At 42.1% G+C, this 24,466-nt stretch overlaps 1 protein-coding gene across 6 annotated transcripts in view; it reads right to left on the bottom strand.

Annotated features, from left to right (window-relative positions):
- Positions 1-1,575: 1,575 nt before the first annotated feature.
- ATXN1 (ataxin 1) overlaps positions 1,576-24,466 on the bottom strand; it is a 273,999-nt gene continuing 251,108 nt past the window's right edge. For 5 of the 6 annotated variants that reach the window (XM_034762357.1, XM_034762353.1, XM_034762354.1 and 2 more), the window contains 3 exons: positions 21,909-23,949; positions 20,012-20,161; positions 1,576-10,180 (listed from right to left, as the gene is read on the bottom strand). In XM_034762357.1, coding sequence (XP_034618248.1) covers positions 9,650-10,180; positions 20,012-20,161; positions 21,909-23,789 — 2,562 coding nt within the window. In that variant the 5' untranslated portion in view covers positions 23,790-23,949 and the 3' untranslated portion in view covers positions 1,576-9,649. The remainder of the gene's footprint in view (positions 10,181-20,011; positions 20,162-21,908; positions 23,950-24,466) is intronic. The other variant, XM_034762358.1, reaches the window with a different exon arrangement.

The following is a 24,466-nucleotide window of genomic DNA, read 5'->3' as shown; positions in this document are numbered from 1 at the left end:
CTAGTTAAAACAAATCTGATTTAACAGGTTTGGGTACGATAATACACATTTAAAGCCAAAGCCTGCACAAGGCATATGCATCTCTATGTCCCCTGTGTGACAGCAGGGGAGGCCGAGGAGCACTACTGTAGGAGTGGTGCCTACACCACAGCACCGAGGGATTGTGGTCTGACAGGGAGTGCTGTGTGTGGTCAGTGAATGTGCTGGGACCAGGGGTGAGGATGGTCTGTGGTAAGAAGAGGTACACACTGTCCTCAGCCCACTGCCTTAGCTTGCTCAGCATCCTCAGGGGGGCTCTGGAAAGCACCATGTGACTGGCACACTTCTGTGCCTTCCCCCATCGCCCTGAGTGGGTAAGTGTTGGATTTTGCCCTTGCTGCTGTCAGGTGTTGTGTGCAGGGGTCGTTCCAGGAAGCACAAGGAGGGCTTTCGGGAAGTTTGCTGAGGATGGTGAAAGGTGAGAGCTTTTGCAAGTCTTCCAAGACACAGTATGACACCATCACTGGATCCACGATTAATGTTTTAATCCATGGGCGTTTGTGGTCTGAAACTCCTGCTAGGCCTAATTCTCTCACGCACCAGTTTCACATTGGTATAAACCCATTGACTTCAACGGAGTCGCTCCTAATTTTCACCAGTGTAAATGAGAGCTAAATCAGGCTTCTCTTGCCAAACTCTGATGGGCATTTAGGCCAAATCCTCTGCTGTTGGAGTCAATGGGAATTTTGCAGCTGACCTCAGAAACACTGCAGGATTTGGCTTTTTGGGTTAGAGTGGGACAATCACAAGGCCTAGGTGTGGCAGTGTGACTGCACCGCTAAAGCCCACCTGCAGCAAGGCACTTGTTTGCTCTGTCTAGAAGCAATGTGTTTTCTTTGGGAGTTGGTTAAGAATTTTGAATAAGCTGCGGTATTGCCACCTGCTGCATGACTTCTATGCTGAAAGTGCCCTAAATGCAACCAGTCTTGCCCACTAATAATAAGGGTCCCCTCGTCCCCCCCATCTGCCTTAGACTTAGTTCTTTTTTATTCATTTAGACATTTAGGCCTGTCCTCTGGATGTGACTTCATAGCATCAGCTATTACACCGCTGACATGGATAACATTTCCAAACATATGTAATAAATAGCCCAAAGCTCCTATGTGACAAATAAAGTTTGTGATAATTTTGAAGACCACACATGAAGTCTTTAAAAAAGAGTGAGTTTTAACCATTTTCATAACACTGCATGCGCCACAGCAGAGAGGATTAAGAATGGGTATCTTCTTTCCTCATTTGTAGCCAAAAAACAGTGCACAGAATGTGTCTGCCATGATGAACTTACTCATATAAAGTGATCATATTGTGCACCCTGGCTGTTCTGTTATGAAATAAACGGCTTCACTCTGGCGGACTGGATAGGATTATATGCTGAATGTGGGAATGTGCAAACTTCTATGTATAGTGATAAAAACAAACTCCATAAAAACTTGTGGCTGAAGCTAAATCTGAAGGGGGACAAATTAAATGGACAAATTATTCTTTCATAGGAAAATTGTCTCTCATTCTTTCTTAACGCATAAAGACAGACACACATTTGCAATTGGCACTGTTATTTTATTAGTACGAGTATACTGAAACAATAAACTTGTACTGGTATACAGACAGTTTCTTTAAAACAATTTTGTTCAAATTTTGAATCAAACATTGTTTTATTATAATAATGAAATAATTTCTACCTAGAAAACCTGCAAGCACCATCAAAGAAAGGGACCATAAAATTCAATAAACAGACGCGAGTGTATCCTACAAATAGACACACCACCATTAGAAAATAGAATATGAATTCTTCCATTTTTTTTAATATTTGTTTTAAAAAAGCTAGTGCAAGTACAATATTTTACACTGGAATTACAGAGAGTATGCACGCATATGGAAAAAAGTTCTCCTGTCACAATAAAAGCTCTTAACTATGTCTGTATGCACTTAAAATTTTCTCCTCTTTTCATTAAGGTGCAAAACATTATTCCCTCCCTATTTCTCCTTTGTACTGGCCATGTCAGCTTGATTTCTCCTCAACACAAAGCTGCATTATCCCTTTTTCTGAGCCTACATTAGGCGCAACACTGGAAGTGTGATTTGCAACAACACTCTTCAGAAATACCAAGCAATGAAAACCTTGGAGACTATTATTGTAGAATCACTAGACTTACCCACACGAGGACTTTCCTCAAGTGCCATGGCTAGTTGGCCAGTCCAAGCATGCTGGCTGTCAAAGACTGACACTGCTACTACAAAATTATTTTCAGTAGCTAATTTGAATGGAAAAGTTTGGAAATCCCCCTTTTTAAACACTGCAGAGAGAACAGTGTTCACAAAAAGTTAATATTTTAAAAAAGCCAAAGACAGAAATACATACATTAGTGATTTGCAACATTAGCTGACTGTCTGCGAAAAGTTATACCTGCTGCCTTAATAAGATTAGTAACTTTGCTAAGTAGCCAAAGGGCCAGACAGAAGACAGGAATTCAACCACTTGCAGCCACAGTTACAGAGATCCAGCAACTACTGACTTCAACTGGAGAGAGAGAGAGAGAGAGAGAGTCTCTCTCTCTAAAGCCAGAATCATCAGGCTCTTTATTTTTAAAGCAAACATCAGGGGCCAGATCTAGTTGGCTGCTGCTGTTTTCACACACAACCCAGTAGTACAGCTTCAAAGAGTGAGTAAGGATTAATGCAAACAACACTTCCAATGCGTGCCTGCAGCATGGTCAAGGGAAAGGGCACAGGAGCTTTGATCACTCAGAATAGAAACAAACGAACAACAAAAAAGCCAAACTTGGATGAAGCCTCCAATTAATTCTCAGTGGAAGACTTGAGTCCTTTCAGATAACGACGAGTAAAACTATAGCAATCTTAGAGACTGTTATTGTATAACTACCTATTGGCTGAATGCACTTCATTCTAATACATTTGGGGCCATTCTTTTGGGTGTCAAGGAGTCATTTTAACGTAATTATTTCCCCCCCCCCATGTGACCATTAGGTATCAGAACTGAAGCTTGCGTTACAGGCTGTCAGGGGAGGGAGAGAAGGGTTCTGAAAGTTAACTGTTTATCCCGGCGGTGGGTAGGCTCCCAGCTGTCCAACTTGACCTTTGGCCAAGGAAAGGGCCCTTTCCTTGGAAATGGCTCAAGGATTCTTTCATTTTGGCCTGTGAATAACATGAATCTCTAAATCAAATGAGAAAGAACCTGTCCAAGCTCAGAGCACATCTGGAAAAACTGAAATTCATGTCTTTACCCCCTGTTTTAATGAGGTGGGAGGGTGTGTGTACACAAAAGGCCATGTCTCGTTGGATATTACTCTTATTTACTGGTAAGCGAGGATCCCTTGTTATAAACACTTCTTGTTCAAGTTATAGTCTTTGGGTTAATTGGAACAGGAAGTGCTGAAAATGTAGAACAGCATCCCAGAGGGAGTAAAGAAGTTACAATGGCTTCAGAATCTAAACTATGCAGGGTGCTTTAAGATATATTTTCAGCGCAGGAACAAACAGTGTGAAGCATTCCCCCCTTCCCCCGCATTGGGATTTATGTGATATGAACAGAAAATTGAGCATAGTTGTTCTTTGAGAGCCTTTTAAGTATATAATTCTTCCTGTCCAGAGCCAATACAAATCAGATCATCTAAATGTGACAGTTTCTATATACAAAAAACATGTAACTTTCAACCTTTCTCTGCTTTTGTACTTTAAAAAAAATTTTTTTTTTTTTTTTTTTTACAAACAAGGTATGAAACACACTGTTTCAACAGATCCATCTCTTTTTCAAACACTGAATGAATCATTCCAACATTCATTTTTCTTTTGTGCAATTTTTTAAAACATTACCTGTACTCCTCAATGTGAGTGCTTCCAAAAAGTTTTTTTTTGTAAGCTTCTCAAATTAGGTTTACATCAAAAAAATATTCCCACAAGGTATAGTGCTACAAGAAAAGATCCTATCAGTAAGGTAACACATCTGAAGCGAGGTCGTCTATGTAAAAGAAATTAACTCTGGAGTAGAGGTGTGCAACTTGTTTGGAATTTCCTTATCAACAGAAAATACAACGCTGTCCTTGAAAAGGATACAAAATCAACTGAACATAATCATTTGCTTTTATGTGTGTGTGTGTGTGTGTGTGTGTGTGTGTGTGCACATGTATACACACACATACACCTCTATGTTTGTGGGTGGACTCTGTTTATTTCAGGATTTTGGGGATTGGGGAAAAAAAAAAAGCCATGAAAAGAAAAGCACTGACCACACTCTGCTAAAATTCCTTTGCTTTTCACATCAACACTGGGTAAGTCCACAGATTGGACTCTGCTGTTTGGTGCTGTCCGCAGTCAAGGGAAAGGAAGAAGTGGAAATTATTTTAGAAGAGTGCAGGTTGCACTTTCCCATTTTTGGGTATGCTTCATAATAGAAGTGACAACAGGTCAGATTCTCAACTCAGTTACACCCGTGCAAGTCTGGACTAACTCCACTGATGTCGATAGTTACTCCAAACGTATAGCTGTTGTAACTAAGATCACAATCTGGCTCTAAATGATCAAGCCACTAATTTCTGCAAACACTTATCCATGTAGTTAACATTAACATGTATAGTCCCCGTGCCTTCCATAGGCCTAATTGGATACTTAAAGTTAAGCACATGCATAAGTGTTTGCAGAACTGTGTCCTCCTGCCCATGGCATTACATACTAAGAACCCTAGTGAAATAACACTATTAGTGTTTTTTAAATAGTTAAGATTGGTTCTCCCTGAAACATTTTTTTTTCATTTTAGTAGTCACATGCATTAACAGAATTCCATCATTTTCTTTAATATTGGCAACATACTTAGGTAAAATTAATCTCTATGCAACAAGAGAGTCTCATGGTAACCAACAGCTACGGTTCACTTTGAATCTGCTGCTTTGTATTGCGATTTATGTGATATCTACAAAGTTAATCCACGAGATGCAGGAAATCCAAACTTGTCCTTGAAATTGTACATCCCTACTCCAGAGCAGTAAAAGTGCTGCTTCTGGTCACATCAGTGTACCACACATACGCCAGCCCCATCCCTGAGTAAGAGGTGTGAAAGGTTTCTAAACGTTCCTTGCTTTAGGGAAACGAGCAGTGATGTCACTTCCTGGTGCTGAGAAAATGACAGAACAACGGTTTAACGAAGTGACGACAGGGTTAAAAAAAACGGAACCCCCCCCACCCAAACATACATTAAAAAAAAAAATCCCCCCCAAACCCCACAACAACAATGTACAAAATCATTAAATAGTTCAAACAAAAATCCAATTTGGGTTTCAACTAAAGGACTTGAGGTAAGTGACATCAAACTCCAAATTCCCCATGATGTGGCCCAGACAAACTGAAACGATGCCTAAGTTAAACACTATAAGGAACAGTCATTATATATAGAGAGATAGAGAGATATATTGGTTTTTTAGAAATCCCTATAAAGAGGTTCTTGTTTATTTTTTTCTTTTGCCCTGACTAAATTTCTTGGTGATTGTATGCATTTCATTGTAAACTAAACAGGTCTGGTACAAAAAAAAAAAAGACTTGTCAGTTAATATTGCAAAGTGGACACTGTACAGAGGCACATGACTCATCCTTTTACACTGAACTCACCTAAATATTTCTATGCCTGTGATTGTTATTTTCACTGTGCACCTCAAGCCACAAGAATTCTAGCCACATCTACACTTCAACATTAGATCGACCTAGCAATGTTGCTCAGGGCTGTGAAAAATGTCATATCCTGAGTACCACAGTTAGGTCGACCTAATCCCCAGCGTAGATGTGGCTAGAATTCTTCCACTGACAGAGAAGTGGAGTCACTACCGACGGAAACCTCCCTTCCATCTAGGTAGGAAGTGTGTACACTACAGTGTGGCAGAGCTGTAACTATGCTGCTGGAGAGCAGACATCCCCTTACTCCTTTGAGCTATCAATGGGGCAACTCACCCCATTGGATTAAGGATTTACTCATGTGAATGAGGGGTCATGGGCCTGCTAATTCATTGCAACTGGAGCCAAACTCCAGATTCAGCCAACTGAAAGTAGTCACTCTTTCTGTCCATTTAGGGGTGCAATTTACTCCTGTACAGAGAGCCAATACCAAGTTAATGCACCCGTTAGTGACATAAGTGGTGTATTGGCTTTTTGCACAGGGGTGAATTTCACCCACATTGTACATCAAGCAGATAGTAACATTCATATACACGTGCATGTAAAGTATAGGTATATTATATATATAAAGTAACAGTTACAGGCATAGATTGAAGAGAAAATGACACTGATAATGCTGTAGAAGGCTGCTTTCACTCATGTAAGAGATGATGTTATTTACTCATGACTGAACTGTTTGTGATTTACAGGTCCCTCACATTCACAAAATTCTTATCCCCCCCTTTAAAAATCTTTTTTTTTTTTTTTGGTGGGAGGGAACATCCACTAAGCCTTTTTCTGGATCTTCTTCTTTATATTGCGGAGGCCAGGGACTTACATTTGAAAGAATATGGACCATCCAGGGCCATCGATCCATGTGTGCCACACCTGTTAACTACATACAGATTCTGTGCCCCCAATCAAGGGAGGTATAAGGCCCTAAACACTTTTATTTTGGGAGGAGAAGGGTAGAGAAAACAGTGAAAGAAAACAAAAAGGTGAAAGTGGAAGAGGGTGTGAGATCTAGCTACCACCACGTGGGTGGGTCTACGTTGGCACATAAAGTATTGCACATCCTAAAAAAGCAAAAGCACAAAAAGGGACAATTGCTTGGAAGGAACCAATTATTTCAGAATTCCTAAATCTGAAATACAAGCACAGAACTAATACATTCCTATTGCTCCAAACTTTTTTTATTTGTTTATTGTTAGTGTTAGTAGAATAGATCCAGTCAGTTTAAGAGTCCCTGCTTCTTTATTAGCCAAAAAGATGTGTGTGTGTGTGTGGTTTTATTTCAGATTTTCTGAGTATGTGTATTATGAATATAGTGGTACTAACGTGAACTAAAATCTAATTCTGCCCACATCTTTCTATTCCTCTTACCATCAAAGGTTAAAACATAACAAAAAACAAAACAAACAAAACAACAATAAATTGCAAGTGCCCTGAGCGGAGTATATGGAAGATTAAGCAAGTTCTCTGAGCAGAAACGTTAAAAAAAAGTACAGCACTAGATAAGCAGTGTGACCATGAGAATGAACCTGCTCAGCTGTTTGGTAGCCTGCTGAGAGGTTAATGAAATTCAAGGAAATTCAAGAAAAGTTTCAAGCTATTTTAAACTTATTTAAATCTTTTTGGTGCACCGCAGAAAATGGTATAAAAACAATTAGTTCTGGTGTGAGCTAAATTTCAAGTAATGAATAAAAGAACCAAAAAGCTGTTTTTTTTTTTTTCAGATTTTCTGTAAATAAAGGAGCTGGAAATACTGTATTTTAGGAGCGGGAAAATGAGATTTTTAAGGAATTTGTTCCTTTTAGATACTGTATCTCTAATCAAGAACTTTTATAGCCTACTTCTCCCTATTAGTACAGCTTCTTCAAAAGTACTTGAAGGATGCAAACTCAATTACAAAACGAAAGTAATAGTAATATAAAGGCTTGATCATGGAGGGCCTAATCCAAAGCCCACTGAAACCAATGGGATTGAATGCAATGGGCTTCAGCTCACACCTGAAGTGCTTAGTACTTGCACCTCCCGTTGACAGGAACCAAAGGTGCACAGCACCTCTAAGGATCCGGCCCTACCTTTGTTTCAGATTACTGGGAACAAAAAAGACTTAGCTGTCTGAAACCACCATTCCCTCTTACTGTTTTGTACCAAACTCTGAAATCAAGATTGTATTTCAACTGGAAAATGTCATTAAAACAACAAATAATAATAATAATAAAATAATAACCATTTTTTTTTTATAAAATCCTGCTTATGTATAGAGATGTCTTTTCTGGAAAGCTCTCTCAATTTATCTGAAGAAAAATTCTCCGAGTTGTCCTGCTAGGACCTGGTTCTGTGCGACAGATATGGCAGAAAGACCAAAAATGAACTTTAAAAGGAACATAACTCTATAAAATGGCCTAGAGCTTAGGCAGGTTAGTAAATAATTGCTACATTTGTTTATGCTCTCTCAGTCCCCCTCCCTTCCCCACAACATTATTAGGTAAAAACTGCAGGAATACCACACAAATGATAAACTCAAGATGTGCAAATTGCAAGATTCTTTAAAGTCCATCTTTTTCAAAAACACTGGACAATAATGATTTTTTTCCTCTTTCTTTTTTCCTCTCTCTTATTCTTTTATTATCTGTCAGCTCGCATATGCCTTTAACTCTTTCTCAAGCATTAAAGTTTTAAAAGTGCCTCCTATTAAGTAGTCCTTTGTGGACAATGACTGTCACATACTAGTTCAATAATTCACATTCATCCCTTTGAAACCACATTAAAATTTCCAACATCTTGCTTGTGAGAAAACTCTACATAGTCATATGTAGTTAACAGTGTTGAATAGATTCTTTTTTTCCCCCTCAAACAGATTAAAGTGAGATACAGTACTTATTGAGTGTTAGACCAGGATGCTCGACAAGAAAGCGTGAACAGCATTTTAAGTGCTTAAAGACATTCTATGTTCATCTTCAACGTCCGATTCCTTGTGTCACACTGAATTTTGAAAAAAGTGGCACCAGTTGTCCATCGTCATGAACTAAAAACAGTACTAGAGTTAAAGACAAAGATTTGCAACCTAAATGCAAACAATTTATGTCTGCGCTCTCAAAGGGGCAGTACGTGTCTACCTTGTGGAAGCAAATGTCAATGGCATAACCTGATCAATTTATCTAACACTGCACAGAACCAGAAGTTTCCCCTTAGCTAGGGGACCCAACGAACTTTAGGCTTCCCTCACCCTGGCTATGTCATTATGAAAAACTAGCAGTGTAACAATGCAAGCATAGAACCTTAATGAATGTTACACTCTGGCAATGGAACTGCACTAGCAAGCCGAAAAGAAACATTTGCGTGGCAGTCACTTTATGAATCAAATTCAGTGCAGTCGGACCCCATGGGGGAAAATATATATACTGTAGAGCCTTGACTAAGAGTTGGTTTGATTGTGAAATGTGTCAAAGACTGTCTGATCCTTTTTTAATCATGTGTGTGTGTTGGGTTCTTAGTGTGCTCTTGGCGCGAGAGAACCTCCTAACGACCCAGCCAGGGAGCTGCAATCCCTCCTTGGGACTGAAACACACACAGTGCATGCAGTGCAGTTGATCTCTGCTACAGTTCCCGTCTCGTCACCTCACAGAAAAAAGAACAGCTGGAGTCTGCTCTACACTAGGTGACAGAAAACAGGAGCCATGACAACACATTCATTTCCACTAAGGGTGCGTGAAGCAGATACTGCCCCTTCTGTAGCTCTCAATAAACCTAGTCACTGACAAAACACTTGTGGAAAAACATATGCACCTGTCTCCTGCATAATACCAGCTGCAACTATAACAACAAGGTTATAACATAAACCTAAAATAAGATGATAACATGTAAATACTGGGTTATTTAGTCTACAGTACAGTAATCTGGATAAAAATGACAAGGGATAGCCTAATTTCCTTTCCCCAAACAGCCTTTACTTGCCTACGTTAGATCGACCTTCAATGCAAATTTTAACCTCCTGAGGAATAAAAGAAGGCTTGGGAAGAGTCAAAGGTGGTTCCTCTTCTGATTTCTCTAGTTTCCGTGTTTCAGGGGCCGACCACCTCCTCTTCCTCGTCGCCGTGGGCTTGCTGGGTTCTGTTTTGGTGAGCAAAGGTGCTGCAGGCAATCCTATTTTGTCCAGAAACTTCAGTTCACCATTCTCAGATAACATCTGTGCACTTCCCTGATTAATACCATTTTCCTGCTCCACATACCTGTGTCTACTTCCAGCTAGACTGTCATTCTTTGAGTGCTTCAGCAAGATACTAGCTGAATCCATGGGTTGGCCCTTTTTAATAGAGCCATTCTTCAGATTCTTGAGAGTAAGCGATATGCAGACATCCCCAACTGAGAGTTTGGAACATGGCAAATCAAAGAGGTGGCTGGTTCTCTCAGGGCAGCAGGACGACCAGCCTTGTCCAAATACAAAAAAAGGGTATTCGACCAAGACTTCAACGCTGACCTGTAGAAAGAGAAGAAAACAAGAGAGAGAGGGAGAGAGAGAGAGAGAGAGAACATGAATATGAAAACATTGATCCACTATAGTATGCGCTCAGTACACATACAGTTAAGGTCAGCTCTTTAGTTTTAGCTGGAGAGACTGATAAATATGTGCACTGTAAAAGCTTATTCAGTATCCATAATGACAGGTTTCAGAGTAGCAGCCATGTCAGTCTGTAATGTCAGTACACTGGACATTAAACTTAATGTTAATGCCCTTTTAACAAAGACAAACAAGTCCTCTGAGACTGGCCAATCCACAGCACAAAACCACAACAGTGTTTGAGCCTTATCTTTATCATCTGCTTAACAACATGCAATGAAGCTTGGGCATAAACAGTTCGGATACCATTTATTAATCTTTTATTCACTGTGCATTTATCTGGTATAGCCTGCCATTCACATTTACCTTAATCCTTAGAAGATGAGGTTACTCACCTTGTGCCCTAACTGTAGTTCTTCAAGATGTGTGTCCCTGTGGGTGCTCCACTTCAAGTGTGCATGTGCCCCTGCACCTTTGATCGAAGCATTCTGGTAGCAATGCCTGTTCTGCCAGTACATGTGCCCTACACATCCTCATGCCCAGTACCGAGGCTATTACAGGGCTGTGTGGGCGAGCTGCCCTCAGTTCCTTCTCTACTGTAAAGCCACAGAGGCAGCTCCGAAGCAGAGGGTGGAGGACAGGTAGTACAGCACCCATCAGGACACACCTCTGAAAGAACTCCAGTTACTGCACAAGGTGAGTAACTTATTTGAGTAAGTGTCCCTGTGGGTGCTCCACTTTAGGTGACTCCCGAGCAGTAACCCTTTAAGGAGGTGGGAGTTTTGGAAAGGGTCCATCACTGAAGAAAGAACTGCATTGCCTAATACCACATCTGATCTTGCAGTGTGAATTAGGGCACAATGGTTGGAAAACGTGTGCACCGAGGACAAGGTTGGAGCCCTGTAGATTTCAGCAACTGGAACATCTTTGAGTAGAGCTACTGATATAGATTGGTCTAGTAGAGCATGCAGTCACTTTTAGGGGAGGTGTAACCTCAGCAAAGCCACAGCAGGCAATAATCTGTTTAGAAAGTCTTTGAGTGTTGATAGGCGTTCCCTTAATGCTATCTGCAACAGAAACAAAAAGAGGCTTGGGGTCTCTTCCTGAATGGCCTAGTCCTGTCCAAGAAAAAGACTAACACTTGCTTAATATCTAGCAAACTGACGTGGTTTAGGAAAAAAATGGAAGGTGACTAGTTTGGTTGATATGAAATTGAGAGGAAACCTTAGGTAAGAACTTTGGATGAGGTCATAAAAATACCTTCTCCTTGGGGAACAAGGGAGAATCTGCCATTAGAGCTCGTATCTCCCTAACCCTTCAAGAAGAAATGATGGTCACCAAGAAGGCAGTCTTCATAGACAGATGTAGCAGCAAGCACATAGCTAATGGCTCAAGAGGTTGTTTCATGAGATGGTTAAGAAACGGGTTGAGATCCCAAAGCAGTGAAGGGGCTCTAATTTGCAGAAAAAGATAGATAAGTCCTTCTGGAATTTCATTGCAGTCAAATGAGCAAATACTAAGAAACCTACTGGCACATGGAAAGCTGTTATTGCCGCTAGGCGAACCTTGTTGGGAACTCACAGAAAGGCCTGGATATTTCAATTCCAATAAGAAATCCAAGACTGAGGAAAGAGATGACTGGATAGGAGAAAGATGGTGCCAGTTACACCAAAGGTTATATCGTCTCCATTTCTGAAGGTAGGTCTAGTAAATTCCTTTAATGGTATCTTTTGTACTTCTGCTGAACATGTGGTTTATTGAGGAACAAAACTTGTAGTTGCAGGATGTTCAGATTGGGGTGAAGTATCTGACCCACATTGTGAGACAACAGTTGAGGTTTATTTGGGAGGGCAAAAGATGAGTTTGATGAAACAAGGAAACCAAACTTATCTTGGCCAAGTTGATGCAATCAAAATGACTTTGGCTCGGTCTTGTCTGATTTTTGATAAGGACCTTAAGAGCAATGGAGTTAGAGGACATGCACAGAAAAGACACTTTGCCCAGGTAATGAGGAAAACAACTCCTAGAGATTGGCAATTGAGCCCCCCTCTGGAAAAGAATTTCCTGTATTGTTTGTTGGCTGCCATGGCAAAAAGGTCGACCTCTGGAAATACACAAACTAAGAATATTTTGTTGAGGACTGAAGAGTCCAACTCCTATTTGTAATTTAGGGAGAACTATTTCCTTGGGTCATCTGACATGGTGTTTTGTATACCCGCAAGGAAGCTGAGATGACTATCCAATTGGCTATGCACCAGTTCCACACGTTAATCACTTCAGTGCAGAATGAGGAGGAATGTGCTCTGCCCTGACGATTTATATGTTGTCTGTCATGATACTGATGGACTTGTTTTTGAGTAGAGGAAGAAAGTGGAGGAAAGCATTTCTGACCACTCTTAGTTCCAACAGATTGATGTGCAGGTGCTGTTCCTGTTGTGGCCATTTCCCTTGGACTGCGTGAGGACCCAGATGTGTTCCCCATCCCAAGAGGGAAGCATCCAATGTTAACATGATTGTAGGGGGATTCTGGTTGAACAGGATTACTGCACAAATTTTGGATGGATTCATCCACCAGTTGAGTGACTGTAGGACCTTAATGGGTACAGATACCTGCTTGTTTAGACTGTGTTTGTTGGATACATGAACAGTCCTGAGCCACTCCTGGAGACATTGAAGATGCAACCTGGCATTTTGTGTCACAAAAACACAAGCTGTCATGTGTCCCAGGAGTTGCAGACATGTCCTTGCTGGAACTTGAGGGATGAGCTACGTTCTTGGTATAAGTGTCTTTAGAGCAGAGAACCCGTCGCGAGGGAGATAAGCTCTGCCTATTATCGAATCTAGAAGCACTCCTATAAAGAGAATTTCTTGTGTAGAAGTCAAGATGGATTTCTCTAGTTTTATCGGCAGGCCTAGACTTTGGATTAGTGAAGTTGTTGTTCAAACTGCCAACTATATTTCCTGATATGACCAACCCTTGAGGAGCCAATTGTTGAGGTAGGGAAAGAAAGCCAATCCTAGACAACAGAGGTAGGCAGCTGCGACCTCCATGATTCTAAAACACCCTTGGGGCAGATAATTGGCTGAAGAATAGGTCCCGGTACTGGTAATAATTATGATTGAGAGTGAAACGAAGAAATCTTTTGTTAGAAGGCTGAATCGCTATGCAGAAGTATGCATCTTTGAGGGAAGGAATTCCGGGAGGGAATTATAGCTGCTAGGGACACCATCTTGAATTTCAGATGTCCGACATGCTTGTTCAATTGCCTAAGACCTAGTCTCAGCCTCCAACCCTCATTTTTTCTTGGGTATCAGAAAATATCTTGAATAGAACCCTTTCCCCCTGTGCTGAAGTGGGATTGGCTATATGGCTCCCAGACTTAGGAGGAGTGATGAGATCTTGTGTGTCAGCAATTGCTCATGAGGGGTCCCTAAAGAGGAATGGAGAAGGAGGTTGGAAGGGCAGACTGGATGTAAATTGGATAGTATAACCCTAAGTAATGGCCTCTAATACGCATCTGTCCGATGTTACAGCCTCCCATGCTTGATGAAATAGAGAGAGGTGGTGTCCAAATTGAGGAAGGGAGGTTGTGTTGTGCAGCTGATTAAACCTGGCCATTGGTCTGGACTTGACCAAACCATCAAAACTGATGACTGGACAATGTTGAAGACTGAGATGAAGCAGTTGAGGTAGGTGAAAGGGATTTTTTGTGCTGTCTTTCCCATGGAAGTTCTTGGTGACTGTGATCTCGATGATGATGAGACAGGCATGGAGGGTCCCTGTACAGGGAAGTTCTCTGTATCTGGGTCCAAAGCCTGCTCCATCATTAATAATCTTTACTTAATTTCCCTGTTTTTACTGGATCTTACTTTAAAAGAAGAGCAGATTTTACACTTGCTGGGAATGGCAGAGTCTCCCAAGCAACAAATGCAGTGGGAGTGCCTGTCACTAGCAGGGATTACTTCTTGACAAGAGAGGCACTGTTTAAATCCCGGGTAGCCCAGCATCCCCGATGGAAGAAAAATTGTTCTAACCCCTCAACAGAGGAAAAACAAAAAACCCCCACAAAAATGTACTATTTATTTACTTTAAGAAAAGAAAAATGGAACCAACGTTCCTATTATAAGGTACTAAGCCTATTACCACTAAGAGCTAATTACAAAGCTAAAACACTAATAAAAAGAGGGAAACAGGTACAAAGCAAACAGTCACATGCTAGACTACATCTCTGGCCAAAGATGGTTGAGAAGGAACTGAGGATGGTTTACCCAGCCAGCCCTATATAGCCTCTGTATGGGGTGGGAGGATGTGTAGGGTGCATGTGCCAGCAGAACAGACACTGCTACCAGAGCACACGCACACCTGAAGTAGAGCACTAACAGTGGCACTATTCAAAGAACAACTCTGGTATCTTCCTGAATGTCAACCAAATGAATGTTTATAGGAAGACTAGCATGGCTATGGCATAGGATGGAGAGAGAAGAGATGTGTGTTTTATTCCCAGCTCTGCCCCTGACCTGCTGGGCGACCTTGTACAGGTCAGTTAACTTCACTGTGCCAGTTTCTCCATTTGAATAATAAGTATAATGATATTTACCCTCCTGTACAATGCTTTGAGATTTGCAGATTTACAATCTAATTTATGGCATCAATAACAGCTGTCATGAACTCACGTTCCCAAGTGTGACGCAGAGAGAGAGCTGTCACTCTAAACCCTCCTTCCTTCTCCTCTCACATGTAAACCCTCCCCCAAATCCTGCTTCTCCTGTTCCATTATCTCCAAAAATATCCTTTGTTCTATTCCAGCTGCCCCAACACCAGCATATTGCTTGGTAATCTCCACTCTTCTCCTTGCTAGTCTATCCCAAATGCCGCCGACAGGTCTGACAATACTTTTTAGAGCAGTCTGTCAATAAAGAATTACAAACAACAACAAAAATTGTAGGTGTAACCAACATCTATCAATGGATTATGACTTGTGTTATGCAGGAGGTCAGACTAGATAATCATAATGGTCCCTTCTGGCCTTAAACTCTATCAATCAATGAATTATAGATGGTATATACCAACCATTGCTACTTCATAATATAGAAAGTATTCCAGAGCCAAGATTTTCAAGGTTATATACAAGGAACTAAATAAGTGGCTTGGTTTTCAACAGTGCTGAGGAAACAGTAGCCTGCGATGACCTGAATGGAAGCTGCTGGCTGTACAGTGCATATCTAGATGTGGATCAACCGGTTGACTTTGAATCTACTCATCTATTAGTTTTCTTTGATTTTACTACCTCATCTCTATATCTTTCCTTCTTCTCTTCTATTTCTATTGGTCTTCTTTCATTGTCTCTCAAACATGCCCCATGTACTCTCCTCAAAGGGGTATTTCTTGTTCAGTGAAATGTACATCTGCTCACTGACTCCCATCTTCAGCTGGATGTAAGCAATGCTTGCATTACATGTCTAACTACTTTCTACAGGGTTTAATATGTAAGCATGTACTTAACATGTAATTTATTAAAACCGCCCTCCAAAATTGCAGGTGGTGATCTTAAATAACAAAGATGGCAGGATGCTAACCACTGAGGTATTTCTGTGGTTCAGGAATGATATTCAAACAAACAGGATATAGTTCTCTTTTACAGATGGGACACACTTTAGAAAGAAAGAAAGAAGAAAACTAGGAACTGCCTCTGTTTTAGACAACTGCCAGTAAAAAAAACAAAAAAAACCTGGGTTAAAAAGATAGCCCATTTTCATAAGCAATGAAACTTTAGTCCCTCCCCAAAGAGGGGCTTGAGTGAACATGTCCTGCATTTTTTGCTTGTGCATAAGGTTTTTTTTTTTTAAAAGGTGACTCCATCTGAGTCACCCAGCCTTGCTGTATTTTCTTAGGAGAGAAGCGAGACTGTTTTAAAATCATGTCTCCATGTTTCTAGCATTTAAACAATAAAGCAAGAAAATAAAATGTACGTCCCTCTTGAAGCACATCTGAAGGTGCTGCTGAGATTCTTTATATCCCGGTGTTGTAAAAATCATTTATGAAAACAGTCAAAACTTTTCAGGAGAGTCAAAGAATATCTTTGAATGTTTCATCTAAATCATGTAATCGTTTTAATTCACAGTCTGACTCATTTTTTAGTGGAAGCAATTTCCGTTGTTCAGGAAACACGCCCTGGCACTGGAATGCCTGTGATACACGCTGAGAACGCCAGTTTAGATGAAATGTCACCCGCATCACTCAGACTGCAGTGGATTTTACACAGCAACGCAGACATGGAAGAACTTTAGGCTTGCGGCTCATTGCTATAGTTCCTTTAACAAACAAAGTAGAAACTACCTAGTACAAGGGGTGCAGTTGGTTAATTTGTGGACTGAACGTCTACTTTCTGGCCAAGTTTCTTCCTCCTTTGTGTATTAAAGCCTGATTGAGCTACTTTGGCCACTTTTAATGGTCCCAAAGATCAGTCCAGCTACAAACGTGGAACATGGAAAATAAAGGCACAAATGCTGTAAGATAATATATGTGTCATACCATCATTTTCTGCTTATGCTGCTGTATGAGAGCCCAATCCTGCGAAGGACTGAGCACCCTCATTTTCCATTGAAGTCCATAGAGGTTTGGGGAGCTCAGCATCCCATAAAAGGGTGTAATTCACCCAGTTCCAGAGAGGCAGTGCAAGGCCCTCTGCTCTCCGCCAGCCCAGTGCTGGGGCTGTGCCGAGGGGAGTGGTGCCTCTTCACACTCTCAGTGCTGAGGAGGGTGTCAGTGCAGAGCTGGTGTGGAGGACAGTAAATGGGAGTGAGCTGAGGAAGCTGATCAAGCTGGGTTAGCCTTACTTGGATTCTCCCCCTGCACTGTCACTCCTCTCCCCCTGAGGAGGCAGGATATTGAAGGCAGCAGCCTGTGAGAAGAGCATGGCAGCACCACTCTGAGGGAACTGTGCTGCCATGGGAGAAAGGGGTCTAGCTTGCACTGCGAAAGCATTGGGTCTGCGCGCGTGCACGTGCACACACACACACACACACACACACACTCTCTCTCTCTCTCTCTCTCTCTCTGCCCGTTGTGAGTCTCCCAAGATGGGTGCAGGCCCAAGACATGAATGTTTCTGGAACATTAAATTCCCTGCCTGACAAAGAAGGGAACCCTCCCTCCCACCCCCCAGGATAGAACAACTAGGAAAAACGTCTGGAGGTTGAAAGTCAGGGAGTTTTCTGGCTATCATGTGGCAAAATCCTGCCAGACAGAGTATCCGTCCCTCAGTTTCAGTGGTTTGTATGTGGATTACAAATTTGTAATGGTTGTCTGCTGTGGACATAGGATACACAGGCCCTCCTTCTACTGGGCCCTTATTATCCGCAATGGGTATGGTGGCTTCTGCTCCAACCTTTCTAACATGTGGGCCCTACAACACCTTTCTTACCCAGTGACTTCTGGAATCTTAGTGCCACTGGGCTCTCCAGACGGGGTCAGAAGAGTGGCATCCTGGAGAGAGAAACAACCGTAGCACTGGAGGGATCACATATCGAGCTCTTCACAAATCTGTGATCCCAAACCTGACTAGCACTGGGGAATTAAACAATGATTCACAAGGAAAGCAACTTCTGTTTGCCAGTGCCACACAGGGCCTTGAGTGCTGCCCTTTCAGAAGCTAAGAGAACAGAGTAACAAATTTAAACATACAATACAGCCTCCCTATCATTCACAGGAATATAGGATTACTGCCCCTCTGACCAGAGAACAATGAAGTACAGATCACAGGAGCATATGACAGAGAGCACGCTCCATCTGTAGCAGAAAACAGCCTAATTCCCTCTTATTTCTGTTGCCGTGTGCCAAGGCTAATTGAAAGTGGAGAGCAAAGCAACAGAAATAGTGACTGATTTGTGTGTGCAGAAATAGATGGAAGGCTAGACTGGATGAAGCACTTAAAATATACTTAAGGGAACAATGCTACGCTGGTGCAGGGATGGACTAGATGACCTAATAGGGCTTTTCCATCTTGAATTTCTATGATTCTACTAAAAAACAGAGATGGTGAAGATGTGTTCATCATTTTCTTCTTTTGAACTGTACTTTCGTTTCCGCAGGAGACAACATTGCAGCACATTGTTCCATAACAATAATCAGTAACCAAAACCCTTTTTTAAAAAGCCAGCACTTTAGAAGAGTTATTTTGCTTCCACAGTGTGTATTGATCTAGTGTAAGTACAGGTGAACTACTGTACACCTGTTTCCTTCTAAGGCTGCTCCTTGCAGCAAGGAAAAAGACAGGCTATGATGATGTGTGAGCTGTTAACAGAGTAACATTAAGAATTATAAATGATGTTCCAAATCTTTAGGTCTCTTTTCAGGCAAAACTCCCATTTGACTCCAGCATGACAAGGACTGCACAAAACAAAGTAAGGAAGGATCTCCAGGCTTGGTTCAATAAAAATAAATATAGGAAATGATGTAATCAGAATAGACTAGTGTAGTCAGGCAGATTGAGCATGATATTGGGAACCACAGATGCTGGATTTCTAAGGACAGCTCTTTCACTGCATTCCCGTGTGGCTCTAGGTAAGTTACTTAATCTTTTTTTCCAGGTTTCCAAATCTACGAAGTGAGGATAAAAATACTTTATTACCTACTCCACAGGTAAGGTGCGAGGATTAGTTAATTTTTGTACAGACTCTGAAGATGTGAATTCACCATTACTCTAATTAGCTCCCAGAAGTCATCGGGAGGAGTATATTTAAATGGCAGCTGATTATAACAACATTATTTTTAGATTATATTAATACTCTATATTTTAAATTATATTAATATCATAATTAGGCCCCCAGAATACACTGGAGGGCATATACATATAAATGAGAGTTAATTGTAAAAAAAAAATTACAATCATAATACTTTATTATAATTAGCTCCTATTTAAATATACTCCCCCAATGTATTCTGGGAGCTAATATATATTCTACATATAGGAATATCAGAATGTGAGGCTGTTACTATTCTATATATATGTAGCAAGAATAACTTCTGTCCTCTCAACACAAAATGAAATCCTCTTCATATTTTATATTTCCTAACAGTAATGGTTGTGTACCTACTAATGAGGTTAAAATGCTTTTAAATATCTAAGTTACACTGTGGATGAGGTCATCAGAGACTTCAGACACACTGAAATGAAACATCTCCCTTACCAGGCAAATTCAAATCAGAGAATTACTTGCTGCTATACTGGGACAAGGCTGATCTGGGAAGAGACCCAAGTTCTGGAATCTACAGGAAATCTAAATTAAACCCACATTTTAATCCTATCTCTACGTGACTCTTTCTGAATTCTGGAAGCATCCCTTGTGGGAAACACAGCTGGTGGAGTATTTTAACTGGAATGTCGTCAGCCGGATTCTTATACGCTTCTTGAGAAGTTGACACTTCACTGGATGAGACTGTGCCTTGCAGTTTTGTTTTTATAGCCAGCAACTGAATATGGTTTCTACCAGATGATGGCACTCTATCCTTCTGCAAGGGAGCTCTTCCCAGTGTGCAGCATTACAACACATTGGCTACACTGACATATCTGTGAACAAGACATGACATAAATGCTACCTACTAATTTGTACCTCTTCTGCTGGTGCAGAGACCAGTGGTCTGGCTGGAGAGGGAGAGAAATGAGAGCAAGATGAAAATTGCAGATGGGAAATTACTATCTTTGAAATCTCATTATTCTAAGCAACTATATATAAACAAATTATAATAACCGGTTCTGATCCAGGGACTGTTTTTCTGATCATGAAGCCGAAGAAGAGATGTGAGGCTCTAAGCCTACACTGCAATGATATCACTGGGGATTTGAAGGCTGTAAACGAAAAGCAATTCTGTGGATCCTCCTTATGTCTCTTAAAGTGATACTGTTAATATAAAAACATATATAATAAAAAAACAATATACTCACCTCCTTATATGGATTACTGATAATACCAGAAGCCCCAATGTGTAAATGGGAACACAACTGCACACCTAATTTGCATGCTCAGTTACCTGAGTGGCGGATCATATATAGGAACCCGCTTTTTACGCAGGCAGTTATGGAAGCATAGGCCTTGGATTGTTAAAACCAAAAGAATTTCAGAGCTCTAATCTACTCCTCAACAATGATGTTGTTTGTTTCCCTTCTACAACTCAGTTTCTAGTCCATCTCTCTTTGTGATGCTCACGAACCAGCCACCATTGTGCAGCGTCTGGGTTCTGAACACCGCAGAGAAATATTTAAAACCAAATCTAAACCACTTACACTGAGATTTGTTTTGCTTTTCAAAAAATAACCCAAATACTTCTCTGAACTAAACTGCTATCTAATTGATCTAATCTATTCCCTGGCTCATCACTGTGGAATCTGAGCTACTTGGATAGTGGACAGTATCAAATTAACGGCTTATGACCATTGAACTCTGGGTCCGAAAGGCCCTTTGCAAAGTTACAATTTCCTTCTTTACAATGCAAGCCAGTATGACGCAAAGTGAAGAAGTGTGGGTAGCCTAGGTTCTGGGATGATTTTGCTTTTAACATTTCCCTTGAACACACACAGCATGAGAGCTCTGCAGCACTTAAACCACTCATAACCAAAATCTGAATGACACTCTGTGTAGTGTTTCAGTGCCTTCAACGTGTGAGCGAAAGCATTCCAAGAAAGCTCCAAGTTTCAAGCCATGGAAATTCACAGCCTTGTCCCCTCTTTACCCCTCAGAGACAGTTTTTCATTTGAGACTGAACGGTACTGGAGCCTTCTGAAGCAGGAATCAGTCAAAACTAAAACTCAGCTGTCAGATTGAAAAGCATATGCTTTTTGAGGTTTAAACTGAGTAATTTTACGTTTTAATACCACTAGGATCATGGCTCAGATTTGATCCTTTCTTTGGTTAGAAAGTACAATGGGGCCTGTTCCCAATAATATCACTGCCTACAGTCCCAGTGCATAGGGCAATGGACTAGACACTCAGAGACATGGATTCTATTCCTGCATCTGGCACTGACCTGCTTTGTGACCTTGGGCAAATCCCTTCTGTGCTTCTGCTTCCCCTGCCGCCTTTTGTCTGTCCTGTCTATTTAGATTGCACACTATTCAGACCGGGGACCATTCTTTTACTATGTGCAGTGCAGCTCTGAATGTTGGTTGGGACCATCTGGCATTATCCCAATACAAAGAAGTAATAGTACTAATGCCTACAGATCTGCAATATGATCTGGGTTGTTGAGCTAACAATTTGAAACAAGTACACAAATGATTCCTTCCCCCAGGCATAGTCAAACCATAAGATGATTCTCCTCTTTCCCCAGCATTACTCTGGTGTAACTTCACTGACTTAAACCGAGTTTAAACTGGTAGTGAGAGGAGAATCAGGTCCTGTAGTTTCCCAAAACAAGATCTACCATTGCATAAAATGGGCCTGATTTATTACTGGTATAACTTCACTGGCACGGTACAAGGGGTGACTTTGGGCCAGTGAGATCTCTAATGTGGCATGAGCTGTTAGGTGTGTGCCAGATGAAGAACTAAGAACACAACTCCCTCTTGGAAGGCACTATAAGGTAAGTTGTTTCCAGGAAGATCGAATTGGTATCTTTCCACCTATGCCCACAATTTGCAATGCTCATTACCTGTGCTCGATGCTCTCCAACTGCAAACTGTATCACAGCAATGCCTGGGTTATGGCTGTCTTCAATCCTCTCCACTGTGCTGGAGTCTATTTTCAGGTCATTGCTAATTTCTGCACTCTGTATAAAGTCTTCTGTTTTTAAGTCCTCTACTTTCTTCAGCTCCCCATTGGCCAACTGAATGATTGACCCTTTCATGAAGTAAGGAGGCAGTGTAGGAGGAGCTGCTGCTGGAGAAGCTACGGACTGCACCACCGGGAGGTGGATCTGGGCCTGCACCACGGCTGCCTGGTAGGCCGGCTGGGTTGCTAGCGACTCAGCACTGAAATTCTCACTCTTAGGAATGGTGGTAGTGACAAATGTATGAGGCACTGCTGCAAACTGGGGAGATGAAGTGACTATAGCAGGTGCTACTCCTGATGATTCAACATCTGCATTGCCAACTGGTATAAGCAGGGGCTGGGTGCCAGGGATCACCAGGTGCTGTGGCAGGTTTCCAGGGTAACCAATCGCTTGCTGCTGACTGCTCAGATAGCCAATTACCGGTGGCTGGGTCCCGGCATAGAAGGCTGTCGCAGGCAGCCCGACAGGGAGTTGCTCTGAGGCGCTGTGGGTTGTCTGAATGACAGTGTGGGGGGACAGCGTGGCGACCGCTTTCACCCCCTCGTGGCCCATAGTCTGTTGCGGAGATAAAGCATAAGACCTGTGGGCTGGCTTTCCTAAATGCAGGTTTCCCTTGTCGTTGAGGACTGAGGGAGGAGTTTCTCTGTTGGTGGCCTGCTGTACCTCCATCTCCGTAATAGGTGTGCTGCTGTTCGGTACAACCATAACAGAGGCCCTGATGCCTGAGGAATCCCGTGCACTGTACTCAGCAGGACTCGAGTGCACCACCACATGTCTGGTCTCATAATGATGAGGAGCTGGTTTATTGCCTGCTTTGACTAAACTCACATCTCCAGAGGGCGACAGGCCGTACCTCCTGCTTTTCTCGATCTCTCCATTCAGTATTTCCTTCGCCTGCATTGCCTGCAGCCTGCTGCTCTCAGCTTTCTTGGTAGAATCCCTCGTGACAAAGTGGCCCCCGGAGTCCGAGTACTGCACCACCACTTGGGAGGAGGGGCCGAGGGTGAGGGTGTGTGGAATCGCCGTTTGGTGGGGATGCAAATGGACTGGGATGGTCGGAGGAGAGACATTTCTGACTGTGCTCTGGGGAGAGCTGGAAATGTGGACATACTGGTTTTGCTGGGTCGGTGGAGGAGACCCTGCTGCAATCAATCCAGGTGTCCTGACTAAATGCTGCTCAACTTTGTGCCCCTGCTGACTTAAGCTGCTCATGCTGGCCAGGAAAGTGGAATAAGCCTCCAGCTGGGAACGCTGGGATGGAGTGGTTGCAACAGCAGTGGCAGAGGCTGCCGCACAAGTTGCGGAATTGGCTGTCGGGGAAATCAACTGGGAGGGGATGAATCCGGCGTATGGTCCACTGTACTGGGGCCCAACGAACTGGAAAGTGTGCTGCAGGTGCGTGTACTGCACCGGGGATACAGGCGTCCCTGACTGTGAGAGTGCGGGCGAGTACACTGTGGGAAGTGTTGTTGAGACTGGAACGGACCTGGGAGCACTCGGTGGGGAATAGTCCATTCCTGTAGACGGTGCTTTGTGTAAACCCTGCTGCAAGCCAATCTCCACTGAACTCCCTCCAGTCCGGTGCCTTCCACCCATGCTGCTCTGGCTGCTGGGCATACTGGAGAGCCATGTTAAGTTGTCCGTGCGGTGGTTTTCGTTTGGCAGGACCACTGGCTTCACCTCGGAGGGCAGGCTGGTGGTGGGGATTTCTCGCTTTTTGGGCGGCAGGCATTCATTGCTCCTCTCTTGGTTGGATTTCATCTTTCGCCGTCCCCCCTCCACTGTTCTTGCTTCACTGTCTGGCTGGTTCTGATTTCAGTCTGATAAATGGAAAGTCACATTTGATTTCTGAAGGGGATCCAGTGACTTCATGAGGAATCATCTCCCTGTGAGCACAATGCTCCAGCAGCTGCTCTGGATTCTGGAACGAGAAAGAGGGGGAAAGGGAAATCAAGGTATTAGCACTGGGAGAAAAAAAACGCTCTACAAAATTAAGACCAGATCTTTAGTGCTGCATGCACTCCAAGGATCCATTTATTGCTATACTGTAAAAGCAGCTAAACACTGGACATATCAATTAACACATCATGAAAATGATTAAGACATTAGACAAATCAAAACTCAAAGTACATAATTTTCAACAGTTAACAGTGGTAACTTATTTCTTAACACCCGGAGGCTCCTTCTTTCTTCTTCTGTGAAAAAGCCTTGTGTTTTCAAAATATATATTTCATTCTTTTCTCTCACCCTCCAACCCCCACAAACGATTGTATGATCCACCAGAGTGTGTTGTACAGCATAGGATCACTGCATTATCTCACGTGCTATATGACAGGGAGATCTGAAGAACTCACATGGAAAATATTTACATTAGCAACAAGTAGCTGTTAGCAGTGTATAAGTAAGGTGTATTACTTCTGAACTCTTATGCCTCTGAG

This window comes from Trachemys scripta, chromosome 2, assembly GCF_013100865.1.
Source record: "Trachemys scripta elegans isolate TJP31775 chromosome 2, CAS_Tse_1.0, whole genome shotgun sequence".
NCBI lineage: Eukaryota > Metazoa > Chordata > Testudines > Emydidae > Trachemys > Trachemys scripta.
The sequence above is the reverse complement of the archived record's forward strand: the minus strand, read 5'-3'. Positions and strand labels throughout refer to the sequence as shown.